We start from the raw sequence: 18,155 nt of genomic DNA, 5'->3' as shown, positions 1-18,155 counted from the left end.
TCATCTCCCAGAACAACAACCTGGTATGTTTGCACTCCCAATGCTCTTCTATGCATGCCCACTGTTGCCACCAATGTATATAGTGTGTATAAAGCACTGGTTTGGCAACCGTGCACCCGACCATGTCACTGTTTTTTTTGGGTGGGCCCCATGTCTGTGTGTATACATATAACCAATGTCCACCATTGCAGTATTCAAAGCACTCCTCTCTGCTAGGCCCCATTCACCTGTGTGTGTGTGTTTGTGTATATATAGATATATATACATAAACCATTGTCCACCATTGCAGTATTCCAAGCACTCCTCTCTGCTAGGCCCCATTCACCTGTGTGTGTGTGTTTGTGTATATATAGATATATATACATAAACCATTGTCCACCATTGCAGTATTCCAAGCACTCCTCTCTGCTAGGCCCCATTCACCTGTGTGTGTGTGTTTGTGTATATATAGATATATATACATAAACCATTGTCCACCATTGCAGTATTCCAAGCACTCCTCTCTGCTAGGCCCCATTCACCTGTGTGTGTGTGTGTTTGTGTATATATAGATATATATACATAAACCATTGTCCACCATTGCAGTATTCCAAGCACTCCTCTCTGCTAGGCCCCATTCACCTGTGTGTGTGTGTTTGTGTATATATAGATATATATACATAAACCATTGTCCACCATTGCAGTATTCCAAGCACTCCTCTCTGCTAGGCCCCATTCACCTGTGTGTGTGTGTTTGTGTATATATAGATATATATACATAAACCATTGTCCACCATTGCAGTATTCCAAGCACTCCTCTCTGCTAGGCCCCATTCACCTGTGTGTGTGTGTGTTTGTGTATATATAGATATATATACATAAACCATTGTCCACCATTGCAGTATTCCAAGCACTCCTCTCTGCTAGGCCCCATTCACCTGTGTGTGTGAATAGCAATCTGCACAATAAAATGTATAGTGGTTTTCATAAAAGTTTATTAACATTTTAAATACTTAAAACATAAGAACTAGGTAAACTGGTAACTATAACTATAAAAATTTAAATATGAAACAAAACATGGGTATAACTATAACAACTAAAATGGTTTTATCTTTTTACAGTCCCAATGTCCAACGCAAAGGAACAAGAGTTTTTGGAAGGGTTTATTGAAAAATATCGTACACACGAATGCCTGTGGAGAACCAAATCCAAGGAGTATTCAAACAAAATGAAAAGAAACCAAGCCTTGGAGGAGTTGGCACGCTACAGTCTTCCATTTCACCCAGAGGCCAATGTTGAATGGGTGAGGAAACGCATCCAGAATATGCGCACGGTGTTCTTAAAGGAACACAAGAAGATGGAGGCTGCAAAGAAGTCTGGTGCTGGAGTCGACGAGATGTATCAAACATCGCTCTGGTACTATGACCGGTTGACATTCACCCTCAGCCAGGAGTCGATGAGGACAGGAGTAGTCCTTATGGTCGAACAGGAAAACCAAGAAGTCGCGGCGCAGGAGGAGGAGGAGAATTCGCAGTCTGCATCGGTGAGTCTATTTTTTTGGCTATCTAATTGATTCCTCCTGCCAATCCACAGCGCCCTCCCCATTAAAGTAGGCCATGTACTCTTCCCTCACCTGTTTGGCTCGTGCACTCCCTGTGTAGCGTTGTGTTGGGGTTTGCAAGGAGGATATCTGCACTACCTCCTCTGGCAGTTCTTGGTCTTCTTGGAGTGCTGTGCCTGTAGCCCTTTGCTGTGTGGCTTTTCTGCGGAGCAAATTGTGCAGGACACAGCACGCCGTGACAACCCAGTCAATTTTGTCCACCCTCAGGTTAATGGCAGTGTGAAAAATGCGAAACCGGCTTGCCAGGATGCCAAAAGCATTTTCCACAACACGCCGTGCCCTGGATAGCCTGTAGTTAAAGATCCTTTTGTCATGGTTCAGGCCCCTTTGCGCATATGGCTTCATGACATGCTCGTGCAGGCCAAAAGCCTCGTCAGCCACAAAAACAAAGTTAAGCCCCTGTTTAGTTTCCTGGACAGACGGCAAGTGAAGGGTGTTCGCTATGAGCCTTTCGTAGAACTTTGTGTCCTTGAAAGTGCCACCATCCGATGCACGGCCATTCCTTCCTACATCCAGGAAGATAAACTCATAGTTGGCATTCACCACAGCCATTAGTACAATGCTAAAATAGCCCTTGTAATTAAAATAGTAGGAACCACTATTGATAGGCTGGGCTATGCGGACATGTTTGCCATCAATGGCTCCACCGCAATTTGGGAAGTTCCATCGCTGTTCAAACTCCTCTGCGATGACTTTCCATTCATTCACGCTGGTAGGGAACTGAAATTAGAAGTAAATAGAATTGATTAGTAAACATGTTCAATTTTTTTACAGCTTGGTGACTACCCACCTGCAACCCCAGACCTATCTGTCCTATCTGATAATGCATGCACATCTAACGAAGTTCCTACTCCGGCACGCACTCCGCCACCCACCCTGGAACCCACTCCACCACTCCCCCGTGCCAAAAAAATGCGTGGCAAAGGAAAAAAAGGAGAAGCAGCGGCACATGAAGAATTTATGATGCGGGCACATCAAGTCCTGCAAAGAAACCCGGACAAACATGACAACTACTTCACTTATGTGGCAGAGTGTGTTCGCAACATGGCTCCTGACCAGCAACTTACTTTTGAAAAGTTATGCATGGAGTTGGTGTATAATGGCAGTTTAGGGTATCTCAACAGTGGCACTAAAATAGTTGGCATTGGTAGTGCACCAGACACACCACTGTCATTAGAATCACCAGTGCCTACTCCGCCTGCCACCGTAGCAGGCCAGTCGAGCACAATTCCAACACATACCCAGTCAACACCTACACAGCCTTCTCAACCCCCCCAGTACCGTCAATTCTACAGTTCTTTACTGATAGAAGATCCAGAGTGTCCTGTTTTTGAGGATCTGTCTTAAAAAATAGGCTACTTTATCATTTACCATCGACATGGTCTCAGCTGCAGGTATGTGATGGCCACTGCTCACATGGCGTATGGCGCACATCAATGGGGCCGGGACCATTGCATCTGCGCCATGCGCCATGTGGGCCGCAGCCTTTACATATCTGCAGCAGACATCCTCTGCCACACAAGGGCCACAGTGTGTATTTTTGTTTATTTATATGCTGCTACCTGTACCTGCATTACCAGAGGGAGAACAGGATTCTCCTCAATCTGGATAGCAAACTCCATTTATTGCCCTTTTGTCTTTACCAATAGTATGGGGTACTGTGCGGCAGACATGGTCTCGGCTGCAGGTATGTGATGGCCACTGCTCACATGGCGTATGGCGCACATCAATGGGGCCGGGACCATTGCATCTGCGCCATGCGCCATGTGGGCCGCAGCCTTTACATATCTGCAGCAGACATCCTCTGCCACACAAGGGCCACAGTGTGTATTTTTGTTTATTTATATGCTGCTACCTGTACCTGCATTACCAGAGGGAGAACAGGATTCTCCTCAATCTGGATAGCAAACTCCATTTATTGCCCTTTTGTCTTTACCAATAGTATGGGGTACTGTGCGGCAGACATGGTCTCGGCTGCAGGTATGTGATGGCCACTGCTCACATGGCGTATGGCGCACATCAATGGGGCGGGGGCCATTGCATCTGCGCCATGCGCCATGTGGGCCGCAGCCTTTACATATCTGCAGCAGACATCCTCTGCCGCACAGTACCTTATCCCTACTGTTGTAAGGGCATGTTCCAGAAGTTACCAGAGTGTCTTTTGTCTTGGTTTTCTACATATATGCTGCTACCTGTACCTGCATTACCAGAGGGAGAACAGGATTCTCCTCAATCTGGATAGCAAACTCCATTTATTGCCCTTTTTTCTTTGCCAATAGTATGGGGTACTGTGCCGAAGACATGGTCTCAGCTGCAGGTATGTGATGGCCACTGCTCACATGGTGTATGGCGCACATCAATGGGGCGGGGGCCATTGCATCTGCGCCATGCGCCATGTGGGCCGCAGCCTTTACATATCTGCAGCAGACATCCTCTGCCACACAGTACCTTATCCCTACTGTTGTAAGTGCCTGTTCCAGAAGTTACCAGAGTGTGTTTTTTGTTTTTTTATATGCTGCTACCTGTACCTGCATTACCAGAGGGAGAACAGGATTCTCCTCAATCTGGATAGCAAACTCCATTTATTGCCCTTTTGTCTTTACCAATAGTATGGGGTACTGTGCGGCAGACATGGTCTCAGCTGCAGGTATGTGATGGCCACTGCTCACATGGCGTATGGCGCACATCAATGTGGCCGGGACCATTGCATCTGCGCCATGCGCCATGTGGGCCGCAGCCTTTACTTATCTGCGGCAGACATCCTCTGCCACACAGTAGCCCGTACTTATTGGGAAAGTTTAAACTGGGTCATACATACTTAAATCTTTATATATAGTGTGTGTTTTTGTACAATATCTTTTATATATGGTATTATAATATATTTTTGTTGACACAATCTATTTACTATTTTACATGTTTTAACCATGAAAGGCCTAAAAAACCTGTTTCTGTCCTAGGCCTAAATTATAAATAAAAATATTTTGTTTGCACAATAAAGTGTACAGTGTATATTTCATCCTTACCTTGCAATACTGGTACTGCAGCACCTTCACAATGGCTTTGCAGGTCTCCGGGATGATGAGGCCCAAAGCTTGCGGGGAGATGAGGGATCCAAACTTTAGGTCAGCAAGAGACCGTCCTGTCGCCAGAAACCTCAGGGTGACCACCAGCCGTTCCTCAGCAGGGATAGCCATGCGATACTTGGTATCCTGCTTCTCGATGTGGGGAGTCACCAGACGCAGCAATTCCTGGAATGTGGCATCATCCATCCTCAAGAAGTTACGGAAATCGTCTGGGTTATTCTCCCTGATGTCCCTGAGCAGTGGCATGTGCGAACGAGTCTGACGCTGAAGTAGCCACTGCTTTGTCCAGCATGATCTTTCTCTCCTGCGCTGGGCTCTCTGACGCCTGAGCTTCAAAACTGCATAATAGAGCAGGTACTGTTGCTGGTGACTACCCATCACTGCATTCTCCATAGTGCAGGGTTAAAAGACACTTTGTAATGGCAGGCAAAACAAAGTAATGTGTAAATAGCTATGTCCAGCGTTCAGCAGGTATAAACCAAGCCTCACTAGTAACAAAGCAGAAATACACTGGTTTAAAATGGCTGCTGCTATTCCTATCCCCCTCTGCTAGTCCTCCCCCTCTGCTAGTCCAGCCCCTTCATTCAAATTTCAAAGGCCCATCTGACGACGGTCGCATGTGTTCTTGCAAAAAAAACAAAAACCAGCGATCCGACCGTCTTAACGACCATCGCGGGCGCATCGGGATCGGATCTAGATCGTTCCGCAAAAAAACACAATTTTTGCTAATCGTTTGCTGGGGACTGCCTGGGAGCTCCCGGGAAGTCCAAGGGAAATCGTTCCATGGTCGTCTATCGGTCGTGAACGACGGTGGTCGTCCTGGTGTGTACCCCACATTAGAAATGTTCTTGGTAGAGCTAGTCACATTCTCTGGAGCTCCAGAGGTAAGATCTTTTTAATTTCTAAAAGTCTGACCCACTGTAATCCTGCAACAAGGGAGCAGCTGAGGGAATTAGGTCCCACCCCAGTCCCTTATTAGCGGGGCTCCCAGCGCTTTCATGGGGACTAATGCAGTAACTAAGCAGCAGTAAACAGCCACGTTGCCAACAAATAAAATCATCGCTGGCAGTTCTGGACTTGTAACTTGGTGGGACTGCTATGCTATTACTGATGCCTGTCCTTGCGTTTCCCTCCTATGTCCCTATAGATTGTAAGCTTGCAGCAGGGCTCTCCTACCTCCAAGTCTGTCTGTTACCCAGTTTGTTTTATCACTGTCTACTATTGTAAAGCGCAACGGAATCTGCTGCGCTATATAAGAAACTGTAAATGTTTACCTGACAGTATTTATTTACACTGTTCCGTGTAGCTGATCTGGAAGGACTGAGCTCCCTCCTTATACTCCACCCAGAACAAATTGAGGCGAGGAGTGTGCCGCCTTGTTATGCTTGAAACCCCGTTTAGGGTTTCTTCGACCCCCCCCCCCCCCCCCCTTATTTTATTTTTTTAAACAATGGGGAAGATGTATTAAGCCTTAAAAAGAGCTAAATCCAATGACTTTTAAATCAGAGTGTCCTTACTGATAACATTCCAGGTTGTGCAAGAAATATCGGTCTTGGATTCTGCATATTAAACATAGTAAATTCTACTTCCAATCTTATTGGAAGGGCTAGAACCGGGGTTTTGTTTGATTTGGGAGACTTTGTTACTCTGGGAAATAGTATCTACCTAATCTGTGAGGGGTACTAGTCTGCCACACTGAAGACCTATCACTGCCTTGTAAAGCTATTTCCTTCATGTCTAATTATCCTGTAGTTGGATCATGCTTTGAGGCACTAAATGCATTTAACCTGAAGCTCCTGATTTCTTAAGACATGTGGAGTCTGTCTGTAGGTCCTAGACCAATGGAACGTCTTGATGAAATGTCCTGTCATGATGGCATTCAGCTGGTCTTAGCATGACCTGTCCTATAATGGTACAACTTTTTTTAGTTTGTAACATCTTTTGTAGGTGCAGGTCATTCCTTGGGTGCTGGCTGACAGTAACTTTGTGCGTAGTCCTTCTCAGCGTCTAGATCCCAGTAAGACTGTATTTGTTGGTGCTTTGCATGGCATGCTTAATGCTGAAGCCCTTGCCTCTATAATGAATGATCTGTTTGGTGGCGTGGTCTATGCTGGCATTGATACAGATAAGCACAAGTACCCAATTGGTGAGTAGTTTTCCAACATCGTCCGCTGCCCGGCCCCCCTAATCTAATAAGTGCTGTAGAGAAAACCATTTGCTTTGTTTCTTATAGGTTCTGGGCGTGTGACTTTCAACAACCAGCGCAGCTACCTAAAGGCTGTGAGTGCTGCTTTTGTCGAAATAAAAACTGCTAAATTTACCAAGAAGGTAAGGGGTGTAATTTGCTCTGCTGAAATGAATAGGGGGTTAAGGTGCACAGTGGTAGTGATGTGACTTGCTGTTAAGGTTTTTTTTTTTTTCTGCGCTTAAAACAAGCGCTAGATACTTTTATAAGGACTCTTGTATTCTGTGTTTTTTTTCAGTAATTTTTATTGATATTTTAGAATGTCCTGCATTTCCTAATGTACAAAGCCCTGGACAAGTCCTCTAACACTGATGTAATAGTTAGCGTTACTCTATAGGAGCCTATGGGCTACATTCAGCATTCCTAGTTGAGCGATTCAACTATACCCCTCCCAGTATCCCCTGTGGACAGTTTCCGGTGCCAATGGGTTCCCAATTCATAAACCCAGAAGTCAAGGACCATTGCTGATTATTGGAAGTGATGCCCCTTGTGTTAGTAATTGCATATGTTAGAACCTCTTGCAGCACATTCCACTGATTGCATATGTACTGTTAAGTAGCGCTAGTTTAATGTGGTAAAATGTTTCTCTCCCATCACTACAGGTTCAGATAGACCCATATCTTGAAGACTCTGTATGCCAGGTTTGCAATGCTCAGCCAGGTCCATTTTTCTGCAGAGACCAGGTAATGACTCAGATCAGTCTGCCTGTTTATATTGTAATAAGTAACCTTTTTCTTATGTGCTGCCTTCACCCGACAGCTCACTCATTTTAAACTCCAGTAAACCGTTTTGAACTCCAATTATGTGCTTTTCCTCCCCAAGTACTGTAAAACGGTAACTATGTAATGGGGCAGCTAAATTCTCTAGACTGATTCGTTCAACTACATTGCTTAATTTCCAGCAGATATTAAATGGCCTAACAGTCCTGCAAAGTGGGTTGGTCCGTTTCATACATGCAATGAAGACCTGTGATGGCCAAGGGGGAATTGGATGCTGTGGTATGACAAATGGTGTCCACACAATTCCACTATTGCTCAACATGCATTAGGTCGACATAAGCGTTTCACTTATATTTTTTTTACGTTTTTCGTAATTTCCTTCCACATTGCATACTGTATTAAAAACCGTGAAGTGCACCTTGGCCATAGCATTGTCAGTGAAGCGGTACACTACTGGTCCATGTGCTGCAAGATAACTGGATTACTAAAAACATGAAGCTCCCAATTTTAATGTCTCCCTTTTTTGCTGGTTAACTTTTTCAGACCTGCACCTGCTGGTCCGTTTTTTATGAGCAGACCCCATAACAGTCTTTACAGATCTCCTCCTATTTTGTGCACATGTCTATACATTAATGCAAATCTTGCACTGTTGGGATCCCTTAAGACTAGAATTGGAGAAACACAATCATGTTTTATACACATAAGTGGGAGAATTTGATATGCTCGGGGAGGATGAGGCTCTTAACCACTTTATAGGAATGCCTGGAAGTTTTTCGGGTTGTGCTGCAGGAGTGGGCATTCCACTGATGAGCAGGTGTGCACCACTGGCACACCACCAGTGAAATTTGGGGCCACTTGGGAGTTCACGGGTATTCATGTGCACAGGCGCCCAAAAAGAGCGCCCGCGCGCAGCAAATGCCAGCCGCAGCAGCTCCAGGGGAAGGCAGCGGCTGCCCCTTTTGTGGTTATTTCTGGGGCAGGACAAACCTGCCCTGGTAGGTTTGTCCTGCCTCAGGGAAACTCACCACTAAAGGGGTTAATATACCAATGTTACTGGCTTTGTATATGCTGCTGAGGAAATGTGTAGCTAATTTGTAACTAAATTGGAATTAACAGTAATGCTTAAACTCATAAATCTTGTTAATCCCAAGGTTTGCTTCAAATATTTCTGCCGTTCTTGCTGGCACTGGCAGCATTCAATGGAGATTCTACGTCACCATCGCCCTCTGATGCGTAACCAGAAGAGCCGTGATTCCAGCTAAAAATGGAAAGTCTATAGCCACTTTGCGAAAAACAATGTGCGACAGGATGCGGTATCCTGCCAGACTGCAGAGCACTCGTGAATCTTTCCAGGAATAATGCGGAAGTCGGTGAATGGTGGAAGTCACTTTTTGTTTTGGCACTTGCTGTACCTTGTAACAGTTTTTTCTGCACTTGTGCACAGTGAATTCTGGCCAGGGTTAGTGTTTTTGTTTTTTGTATGTTTATTTTTATCATTGTGAGGGGGTATATTTCCCCCCAGAAGTCTTGCAGTTCCCAAACTGATATCCAACACTTGCTGAATGTAAGCGGTGTGTGGACAGTGTCTGGTTAACTATTAATGCCTCTGCCTTGGGTTTTTTTTTATTACAGGCGCTTTTACATTCATTGCAATTACTGTGGGTGATATTTCACTACATCTACCTGTTACCCAGGTTTTGCTCTTGCCATAGTGCCTTCCAATTTCTTTAATCTGAACTGCATAAACTGGTTGTTCAGTTGGCATTTTTACTGGTACAACAATAGCAGGATCTGCTCTTCATTTAAACCAATCATATTTCATATTTTTACCCTGTGTGGGATTTTTACCAGTTCCTTTTTACACTCTTAAGACTGTTTTTAAGTCCATTTTTTTCCTTTCCTGGCAGCTTTTAACATAATTGCAACACTTCTGTTTCTGGGAGCTGCTAGTTTAAGAAAATAAACTTAAACAAAATTTATACAACTATTTGCAACAATGGAGACTTGGGGCCTTGGCTGAAACTAATTACAGTGTGTGTGTATATAGTTTTAAGGACGTTTGTTGCACTTTTTTTTAATTTGCACTTCAGGGGATGGTAGAGTTTTTAAACACTATTTGTTTGACTGGACAGAAGGGCTGTAATATATTTTCTTTTGAGAATGGGGTAGAGGTAAGAGATGAGACCTTTCTCCTGGAGGGAATGTGCCCATGCTCTTAGGTTATTTTGTTATAGGGAGCAGCTGACTTATGCAAATAGTTTCAAGCCTTTAAAATGTGTCCATGTTTTTTATTTCTGTACCCCCCTCTATTTGGAAGCTCTGTGCCAAAGATCCCACTGTCTGTAACTCTCCCTCCTTCAGTACATGCTGAGCTATATCTGCACTAGCTGCCCTATAAGGGTATTTCTGTGAAGCTGTGTGTAAGTCTCTACCTCATTGTAGTTATGCAAGCAGAAAATGCACTTGACCTACAGATGTGGTGTCATAATTATTATTTTTTGTTTGTTTTTGGCACATAATAAACACGTTGAAGCAGTAATGGTGTGTTGTTTTTTTTTTTGTTCTTGGAACAGAAAGATATTTATTTTATTTATTAACAGTTTCTTATATAGCGCGCACATTCCGCAGCGCTTTACAGAGCATAGTTGTAATAAAAAACACATAACCAATTACAGTACAAGACAAAAATGGGGTACCAACAGTATGTACAGTTGGTACCCCATTTTTTTCTTGTACAATCTGTTTGTGTATGTTGGGTGATACATACAATCTAATAGTGACCCAGGGCAGCGATCAAGCGCCAGGTTAATCCAGAAAGCTACATTGTTTCTCTCTACAGTACAAGACAGTTTAGGACAAGTACATGGTTAATATGGATAGTTGCACCAGGGGACAGGACACTGAAGCAATTATCAGGGTGGCGAGGTTTATATATTCTAAGAAGGGCACATAAGGAGAGAGGGCCCTGCTTGTGAGAGCTTACATTCTAAAAGGGGAGGGTTAGACAGACTGGGGTGACACAGAAGGCGAAGAAGTGAGCTTAAACAGGTTAGGTTGAGAGATTGTCAGGTTTTATGCAGGAGGGTGGGAAGAGGTCAGCTTAGTCTTTAATATTTTAAGTCTAAAAAAGCGCTGGGCCATCCAGGAGTAGACAGCAGAGACAGTTGGAGATATGAGTGAGGATATAGGGAGAGAGATCAGGAAAGGATCGGTAGATTTTAGTATTATCAGCATAGAGGTGGAAGTTAAGTGAGCAAATAAGCTCACCCAGAGGACATGTGGAGATAAAGAAGAGGGCCAAGAATAAAATGTTGGACACCTATTATCAATGGAAGAGCAGGAGAGGTGAAGTAATTAGAGGTACAGCTGTGCATTTTCAAAACAGACAGTGCATATGCAAGCAGAAAGAGTAATATTCAAAGTTTTAGCAGTTACGAGTTTCACTTATGTTGATTGTAGTTTCTGTCCAGGCTAAGATATGGAGCAAACGTCTGTTTTTTCCTGTGCGCAACAATCAGAATTCTTTAGGCTGCTATGAGAAGACACCTGGAGCCTCCACCAAACACTCCAAACAGATTCAAATGTACATGCAAAAAGTTTGTGCTCTCAATTAGCGCCACCAGATGTTATCATCCACCAGAGATGAAAATTAAACCTTCCTTTCTTCTTCGTAATATGAAAAGGCTTCCAATATGCGTTACTTGAAATTCATATACTGGATCTGTAAATGACTTCAAAAGACCAAAATAGTGCAAATAGTGCAAAAAAGCACTGATCACTTTTGAAACAGGATCCTGTAATAGGACCAATAATTCCAAATAAACCTGTTTTTATTTATAGGAGGGCACCCTCCATAAAAGATAAATTAGTGAAAAGCACTTTAGACACAGTAAAAAGTAGTAATACTCGCAGCCTTGGCTTTCATAGATGTGGCCTATGTATGATGTGTAAACATACAAAGGGGCCAAGTAAAAATTCCAGGTGAAAGATTACATATCCAATAAAACAATTCATCAAGGGGATAACACTCTGCAAATATCCACATATGGTGGACTTGTATGCGATTTAAAAAATCAGACCAATAATTATGGTTATGGTGTTTAAACAATATTGCACTATTTTGGTCTTTTGAAGTCATTTACAGATCCAGTATATGAATTTCAAGTAACGCATATTGGAAGCCTTTTCATATTACGAAGAAGAAAGGAAGGTTTAATTTTCATCTCTGGTGGATGATAACTTCTGGTGGCGCTAATTGAGCACAAACGTTTTGCATGTACATTTAAGTCCAGGCTAAGTCTAGGCTGACTGTGCGGTTGTATATTCCTACTTAGATTCTGACATAATTTCTATAGCCAGCCAAGGCTTAGTCAGCCTCCAATACTCTAATAAGTAGGTCTGTAAAAGCTGTTTTGGTACTTCTGTAGTTTCACCGCGCCGGAAGTAACAGAAACTTGGCAGCCTGCCAGAGGCTCGCGTGCCGCTCTAGCTAAAGTGTTATAGTGTAACGTGATGTAGCGTAGCGCTGCGTGTGCCACTCTAGTTGAAGTGTAAAGGAGACAAACCGGGCTAAACGGGGCTTATAAATCGCACACCGCTACCACAGGGGGTGTCCCGAATGTAGACGCTAACTTTTATATTGTGGTTTGAGACTCTTTTAGCATCTCGATTCACACTCCCGGCACTTCGGCTTAGACGCGCGCGGACAGCGTTACGTAGTCAGAGAGAGTTATGCAGTTTGCTCAGTCAGTCAGCAGTAGCCCTGTATGATTCACTGAGGTGAATAATGGCAGTGGCAAGTCTCTGTATGGCAATGGAGCGTCTGACGCTATTTAACCTGCCGCAGACGGAGGAGGAGGCTGTGGCTTTCTTGCGTGTTCCTGAATCAGCCTCACTATCCACGCCCACCCGAAGTGTGGCGAGCGCAGCGGTACGCGTCCTACGACCTTTTCATACCCCCACTATCCACGTCGGCGTGGAGTTGAGAATAGAAAGTGTGGCGAGCGGACGCTGACACCTGTGAAGCCCGCGAGGGGACGTGGATAGCTGTGAAGGTATCAGTGTCCCCTTGTGGGGCTCGCCACACTTTCTATTAACTCAACGCCGACGTGGATAGTGGGGGTATGAAAAGGTCGTAGGACGCGTACCGCTGCGCTAGCCACGCTTTGGGTGAACGTGGATAGTGGGATTTACACGATCCACAGCTGTGGCGTCCACTAGTGGCACTGAGGGTGGGTTTCAATAGTGTTCCCCTAGGGCCACCTAAATTTAGATGCTTTTGCGTCTAAATTTAGATGTACCCCTTCACCGAAGTAAATCCAGACGCAACACCTTTGCGGCTTGCAAGGCGCCTGTATTCTAATGCTTTAGCGCCTGAATCCAGGCTTTCCGGCTTCTTAGCGGCTATCTATGTGACTCGAGATTCAGACGCAGTTGCGTCTGAATCTAGCGTACAGTTTAGAAGCCCCGGCATCGCTTGCCGGGGTGTCCACTTTAACATACCCCCGTTGTAGTTCCACAGTGAAATAGGCAGTGCTGACAAGTGCCACAGTGACATTGACCTGTCAGCGCCTGGGCAGCGCCGCTGCTGCTGGCCGGCCGCTACGCTGTTTACGTACAGCTAGAGCGGCACAAGCTCAGTCAGACAGCTAGAGCGGCACGCGCACAGAGCCTCTGGCAGGCTGCCAAGTTTCTGTTACAGACTGTGCGCGCGGTGGCGCCGTGAAACTACAGAAGTACCGCTGTTTCTAACTTCAGTAATTAAGACCGCACCCAATGCCCCTCTCCCACTAGAGAAAGTGAGCAATAAAACTGAGATAAGCAAATGGTGAGATGTTACAGACCATGTCCAAGTCACTAGTCAATTTTAAGTCACTATCTAATTTTAAAAATAAATTTGTACATTTACTTAGACAATGCAGTATACTAATCAGTGATGCTAATTCAAATATGACTGTTGCATGAATGATATATTACCTAGACAATGCAGTATACTAATCAGTGATGCTAATTCAAATATGTCTGTGTATATATAAATGTTAGTGATAAACATGCAAGGTAATCAACCAGCACAATGTAATGAAAGATAGAACAAGGGACCAACCCTAAGTGAGCACTGAAAGCTGATTTGGGTTTTGTCTAATGGCACCAATGGTTGTACAGGTTGAATATCCATTATCCAAATTATTCCAAAAGCCAAAAATTCCAAAGGTGGAAAACAAATTGCTTGCTAAGAACTTACTGGGGAAATTTGTAACCGCACTACTGAGGATATATGTAACTGTCACTAAATATGTGCAAGACCATGATTGCTTATTCAAATTCAGTGCCTGAGTACACAAACTTTGAGTTTGTGTTTTTGAAACCTTGTTTTATGCACAAATAAAATATTTGTGTGTTTGTACAACATAAATGCAAAATACCTCCACTGAAATATAAAAATATTTTGAAATGAAGTAGAATACCTTAATAGCTGTGAACAGGCCATAAATATAATTGCTGCTGTAGAATGCAGCTTAAGTGACCAAGTTCTAGTATTGTAGCAGAGTGCGGAAAACGCAAAAGTCACATTAAAGCAGGGTTTGACTTTTTTTTTTTTTAATCTAGGAGCCAGGATGAAAATTACAAGGCAGACAAACTAATGCTGCTTTCAGACCGCATAACTGGCTTTGACCCTGTATTTGAAAACGTTTCCAAAAACGGGTCTGCCAGATAAAACCCCTTTCACACCGCAGCTCTTAAACGGTATATTACCGTTTAAGTGCTGATTTTTTGACACTGGCAGACCCGTTTTTGGAAACTTTCCAAATACAGGGTCAAAGCCAGTGCAGCCTTCAGCCCTCCCCTCCGTGCAGCTCCCCCCCCCGCGCGCGTGTCGACCTACCCCCCGTGCAGCCGGTACCTGAATACTTATAAGAAAAGTGACTTTTGGAAAATGACTGCCCCCATACGAAAGACAGTTTTTTTTAAACAGGTTTTCCTATGGGGCAGCCATTTTCTGAAAGACACTTTTTTCCATAAGTGCTTCCGACCATACTAAACTGCAGTGCCGGGATCCATAACGGAGGTACCGTCTGCACGGGGGGGGGGGGGCGGCTCCAGTACTGTGAATATTTAATGAGCGCTCATTAAATATTTACTGCGCTGAATTTAGGACCCAGCTCATTGGCTGGTTCCTAAATACCGTTTCAGACCCGATTTTGAGCCTAAAATACCGGTTCTGAAATGGGTAGGACTCTGCATTTTAACCGGTTAGAAAAAACGGTATTTTCTAACCGGTTAAGTGGTCCTGCACCTTTCAGACCGCACAGATTACCGTTTTAAAACGGCAATATACCGTTTACAAAGTGCGGTCTGAAAGGGGCATAAGGGTGCCTATATATGGTGCGATGCGCACAATGCGTTTTGATTTTAGATTGCATTTAGTTAAAAATGCAAGCACTGCCTTATAGCAGCGTGCATTTTTCATTATACTAGATCTCTTGTATCTCCATCTGATATCCCTGTTTCTTTTTGTCTCTATTAAATTTCTTTACCATGCGATCCCTGTAATGTATGGGAGCATATGACCATCAACCATTATTTCCCAAATGCTGTAAAATGCACAAAAGCACCCTTGATAAATCAAGTGGATTTAACTAATTTGTATGAATGACATTGTATGTTTTCCAGTGTTTGGGAGCTAATGTTCAATTCTCTTATCCCATACCTTACCAGATTTTTGTTCCTAACAGATTGGACAGATAAAACTTTAGGTGTAATCTGGAAAGTTCTGGGAGCAAAATAACAATTGACAGTTTGACCATTTTGTCTGTTTTCCATGTTTGGGAGCATTCAGGCAAATTGGTTAAATTTTGTTTATGCAGATTGTTTTTGTTCATTTTACAGCTTTTGGGAGCAAATGGTTGATTGTAATTTTGTTCTCAATTTCCAGATTTTGATTCCAACCAGTCATATTGGACAGATAATAGTAAACTTTGTGATGTATGGGAGCATATGACCGTCAATCATCTGCTCCCAAATGCTGGAAAATGGACAAATAATTGTTCAGGTACATTGTTACATCAAACGACTTTAACCAATTTGGCTGAATGTCAATTGTCTGTTTTGCAATGTTTTGGAGCAAATGTTTAATTCCTATATATTCCCATACATTACCAGATTTTTGTTTCCACCAGATAGATTGGACAGAGGTCTTTAGGTGTGTATCCAGCTTTAAATTGTTTTTATAGGCCTTAAAACTGACATAAGTTTCATATCCTGTGAATTGTTAAACTGGCAGCAAGTAATGAAGATATCTATTCACCCACCCCTAGGAGATCTGCAAAACATGCAAGGTCGGGTACACCCCTAAACATGTATGTCATCTGGGAACAAACATCTGCTGAGCAATGACAATTGTTTGTCCACAAACATTGGAATTTTTTGGGGATAAATGTGTTAAATAAAATGGATTTAACGAATTAGTCTGAACAAACATTGGTTGTCAGTGTTTGGGAGCAAATGATGGACTATAATTAGCTCCCATACATTATTACATTTATGTTCCCACAAATCCAGTAAGACATATTTTAGGTGTATAACCAGGCCAGCTAAAGGGGTATGGTGTGCCATAGAGCTATAGTTCCCTACTCCAGCCTTCAGGGTACCATAACTATTGCTTAGGTCTCACAGAAACACAAGTGAAAATATCGGTAATACTAGTTTAGCACTTCATTAATACACCTGTTCTCCGGCAATGGAGTATAGAAGACATGCATTTAAGGATTCCTGAAGACAGGAGTTGAGGGTGAAGCTGTATAGACCACAGCTGCTCAAAGTCTAACAAGTGAAATAATTAGCGCCACCTGTGAATCTTTAAAATTGTCAGTTAGTAATGAGTGCACCTGGTGGGTGACTTGAAAAATGTGACCTGCGTGGCGTCCTGAGGACTGATTTTTTTTATTTCACTGCTGTAGATTATTAAAATTGTCCCAACACACCCACCCCGAGTCTAATGATCTAACATAGTGGTTGCCACTTACCGGTAGCTCGCGGCAGCGATCTTTGTGGCTTGACCATTCTGCTGCCACCTGCCCCTCCATTATCCACTGTTTCTTCCCTTTTTCCCCATAAGGGGAGGAAAGAGCATTGCGCGCGCGCGCGTCTCCTACCCCTCACTGTGTCCCTTTGACTAGGCCATCTGCCAATCAGGAGCTGGCCCACGAGCGTTGATTGGCGGAAGGTGCAGTCACAAGGAAGTGAGAGGGAGATGTGTGGTGCGCTGTGCTCCTCCCCTGAAAAGGGAAGCAGCGACCCTGGACACAGAGCACCTTCGGACACAGACAGCAGCACTACAGGGGGGCCGGATTACTGAACAGTTCTCTACCCTGCAGCAGCAATGTTGAGTGTGTTGAGAGACTCCTGGCACTGTGGGGGGGGATGGGTTGAAATGGCTGCCGGGCATCTTTGTGATAACAGGAAGAAGTATCAAGCCTCTTAGAGATACAGCACAAACATTTCAGCTTCTGTTATTTTTCTTGCACAGTCTATTAAATGGCAGGAGCTGATTAGTTGGATATAGTGTAGGCCAGGGCTGGGCAACACCAGCCCTCCAGATGTTAATGAACTACACATCCCAGGATGCTTTGCATTAGTTTTGCTATGTGGCCATGCTGAAACTGATGCAAGGCATCCTGGGATGTGTAGTTCAATAACATCTGGAGGGCCGGTGTTGCCCAGCCCTGGTGTAGGCAAAACATGGTGCAGCACTCAGTCTTGATATCATAGAAGTAGTTTAATAGCAATGTTTCAACGCTACATCTGCATTGTCATCAGGGTATCCATCCTTCCATCATCCATCCAGAGAGATCACAAGTTAGGGCAGCAGACTGATGGAGTAGCCCACAGGGATTGCAGGTAAATGCTCACCTTCCCAGGGGAGGCTGGTGCCAAAGCACCGTGGGAGCACTCTGTCATGCGGAAAAAGAAAAACTGCGCTTGTGCTATACTGAGGTATATAAGTGCACATGGCTAGGTAGAACAAAATTTTTATGAAAAAATATACATGTACAGTAGAACAATAAAATTGCATGCGTCAATTGACAAAATAAAAAAATCTATAAAACACCCTTAAATGATCTCATGAAGGGGAAAAGGAAGCAGCGCTGGTTCTACAATGAAGGAATACACAAACTCAGTTGGTAATATATCAATGCCTTTATATAAAAAAAAATGTTAAAACATTAACATACATTTACAAATAAAGAATAAAAAGGGGGGGGGGGGGGAGAATTCTCAGGATGGATGTTAGGTACTCAGTCCAATTGTGGGTAAGTGCATTAAGCCCAATGGCTGATACTGGAAAGGTCACTGCACCAGATGAATGGGTGGGGAGGGAATGGTCACAGGTCCTCACTAATGACATGGAAACTGGATCTTTTACCGCTGGAGGATTCTGTGAATGTAGACTTGAAAATGCTCAAAGATCCTCTCTATTTGAGACGGGGCCCCCAAGAGCTGCTGGAGGA

General features: G+C 43.7%; 1 protein-coding gene across 3 annotated transcripts in view; it reads left to right on the top strand.

Annotated features, from left to right (window-relative positions):
* The window catches only part of CPEB1 (cytoplasmic polyadenylation element binding protein 1), a 47,159-nt gene extending 36,973 nt beyond the window's left edge, over positions 1 to 10,186 (top strand). For all 3 annotated transcript variants that reach the window (XM_083183705.1, XM_083183704.1, XM_083183703.1), the window contains exons 9-12: positions 6,631 to 6,829; positions 6,917 to 7,011; positions 7,531 to 7,611; positions 8,799 to 10,186. In XM_083183705.1, the coding sequence (XP_083039831.1) occupies positions 6,631 to 6,829; positions 6,917 to 7,011; positions 7,531 to 7,611; positions 8,799 to 8,909 (486 nt within the window). In that variant the 3' untranslated portion in view covers positions 8,910 to 10,186. The remainder of the gene's footprint in view (positions 1 to 6,630; positions 6,830 to 6,916; positions 7,012 to 7,530; positions 7,612 to 8,798) is intronic.
* Positions 10,187 to 18,155: the final 7,969 nt, after the last annotated feature.

This window comes from Crinia signifera, chromosome 4 (genome assembly GCF_055691185.1).
Source record: "Crinia signifera chromosome 4, ASM5569118v1, whole genome shotgun sequence".
Taxonomy (NCBI): domain Eukaryota; kingdom Metazoa; phylum Chordata; class Amphibia; order Anura; family Myobatrachidae; genus Crinia; species Crinia signifera.
This window is presented reverse-complemented; position numbering and strand designations above follow the sequence as displayed.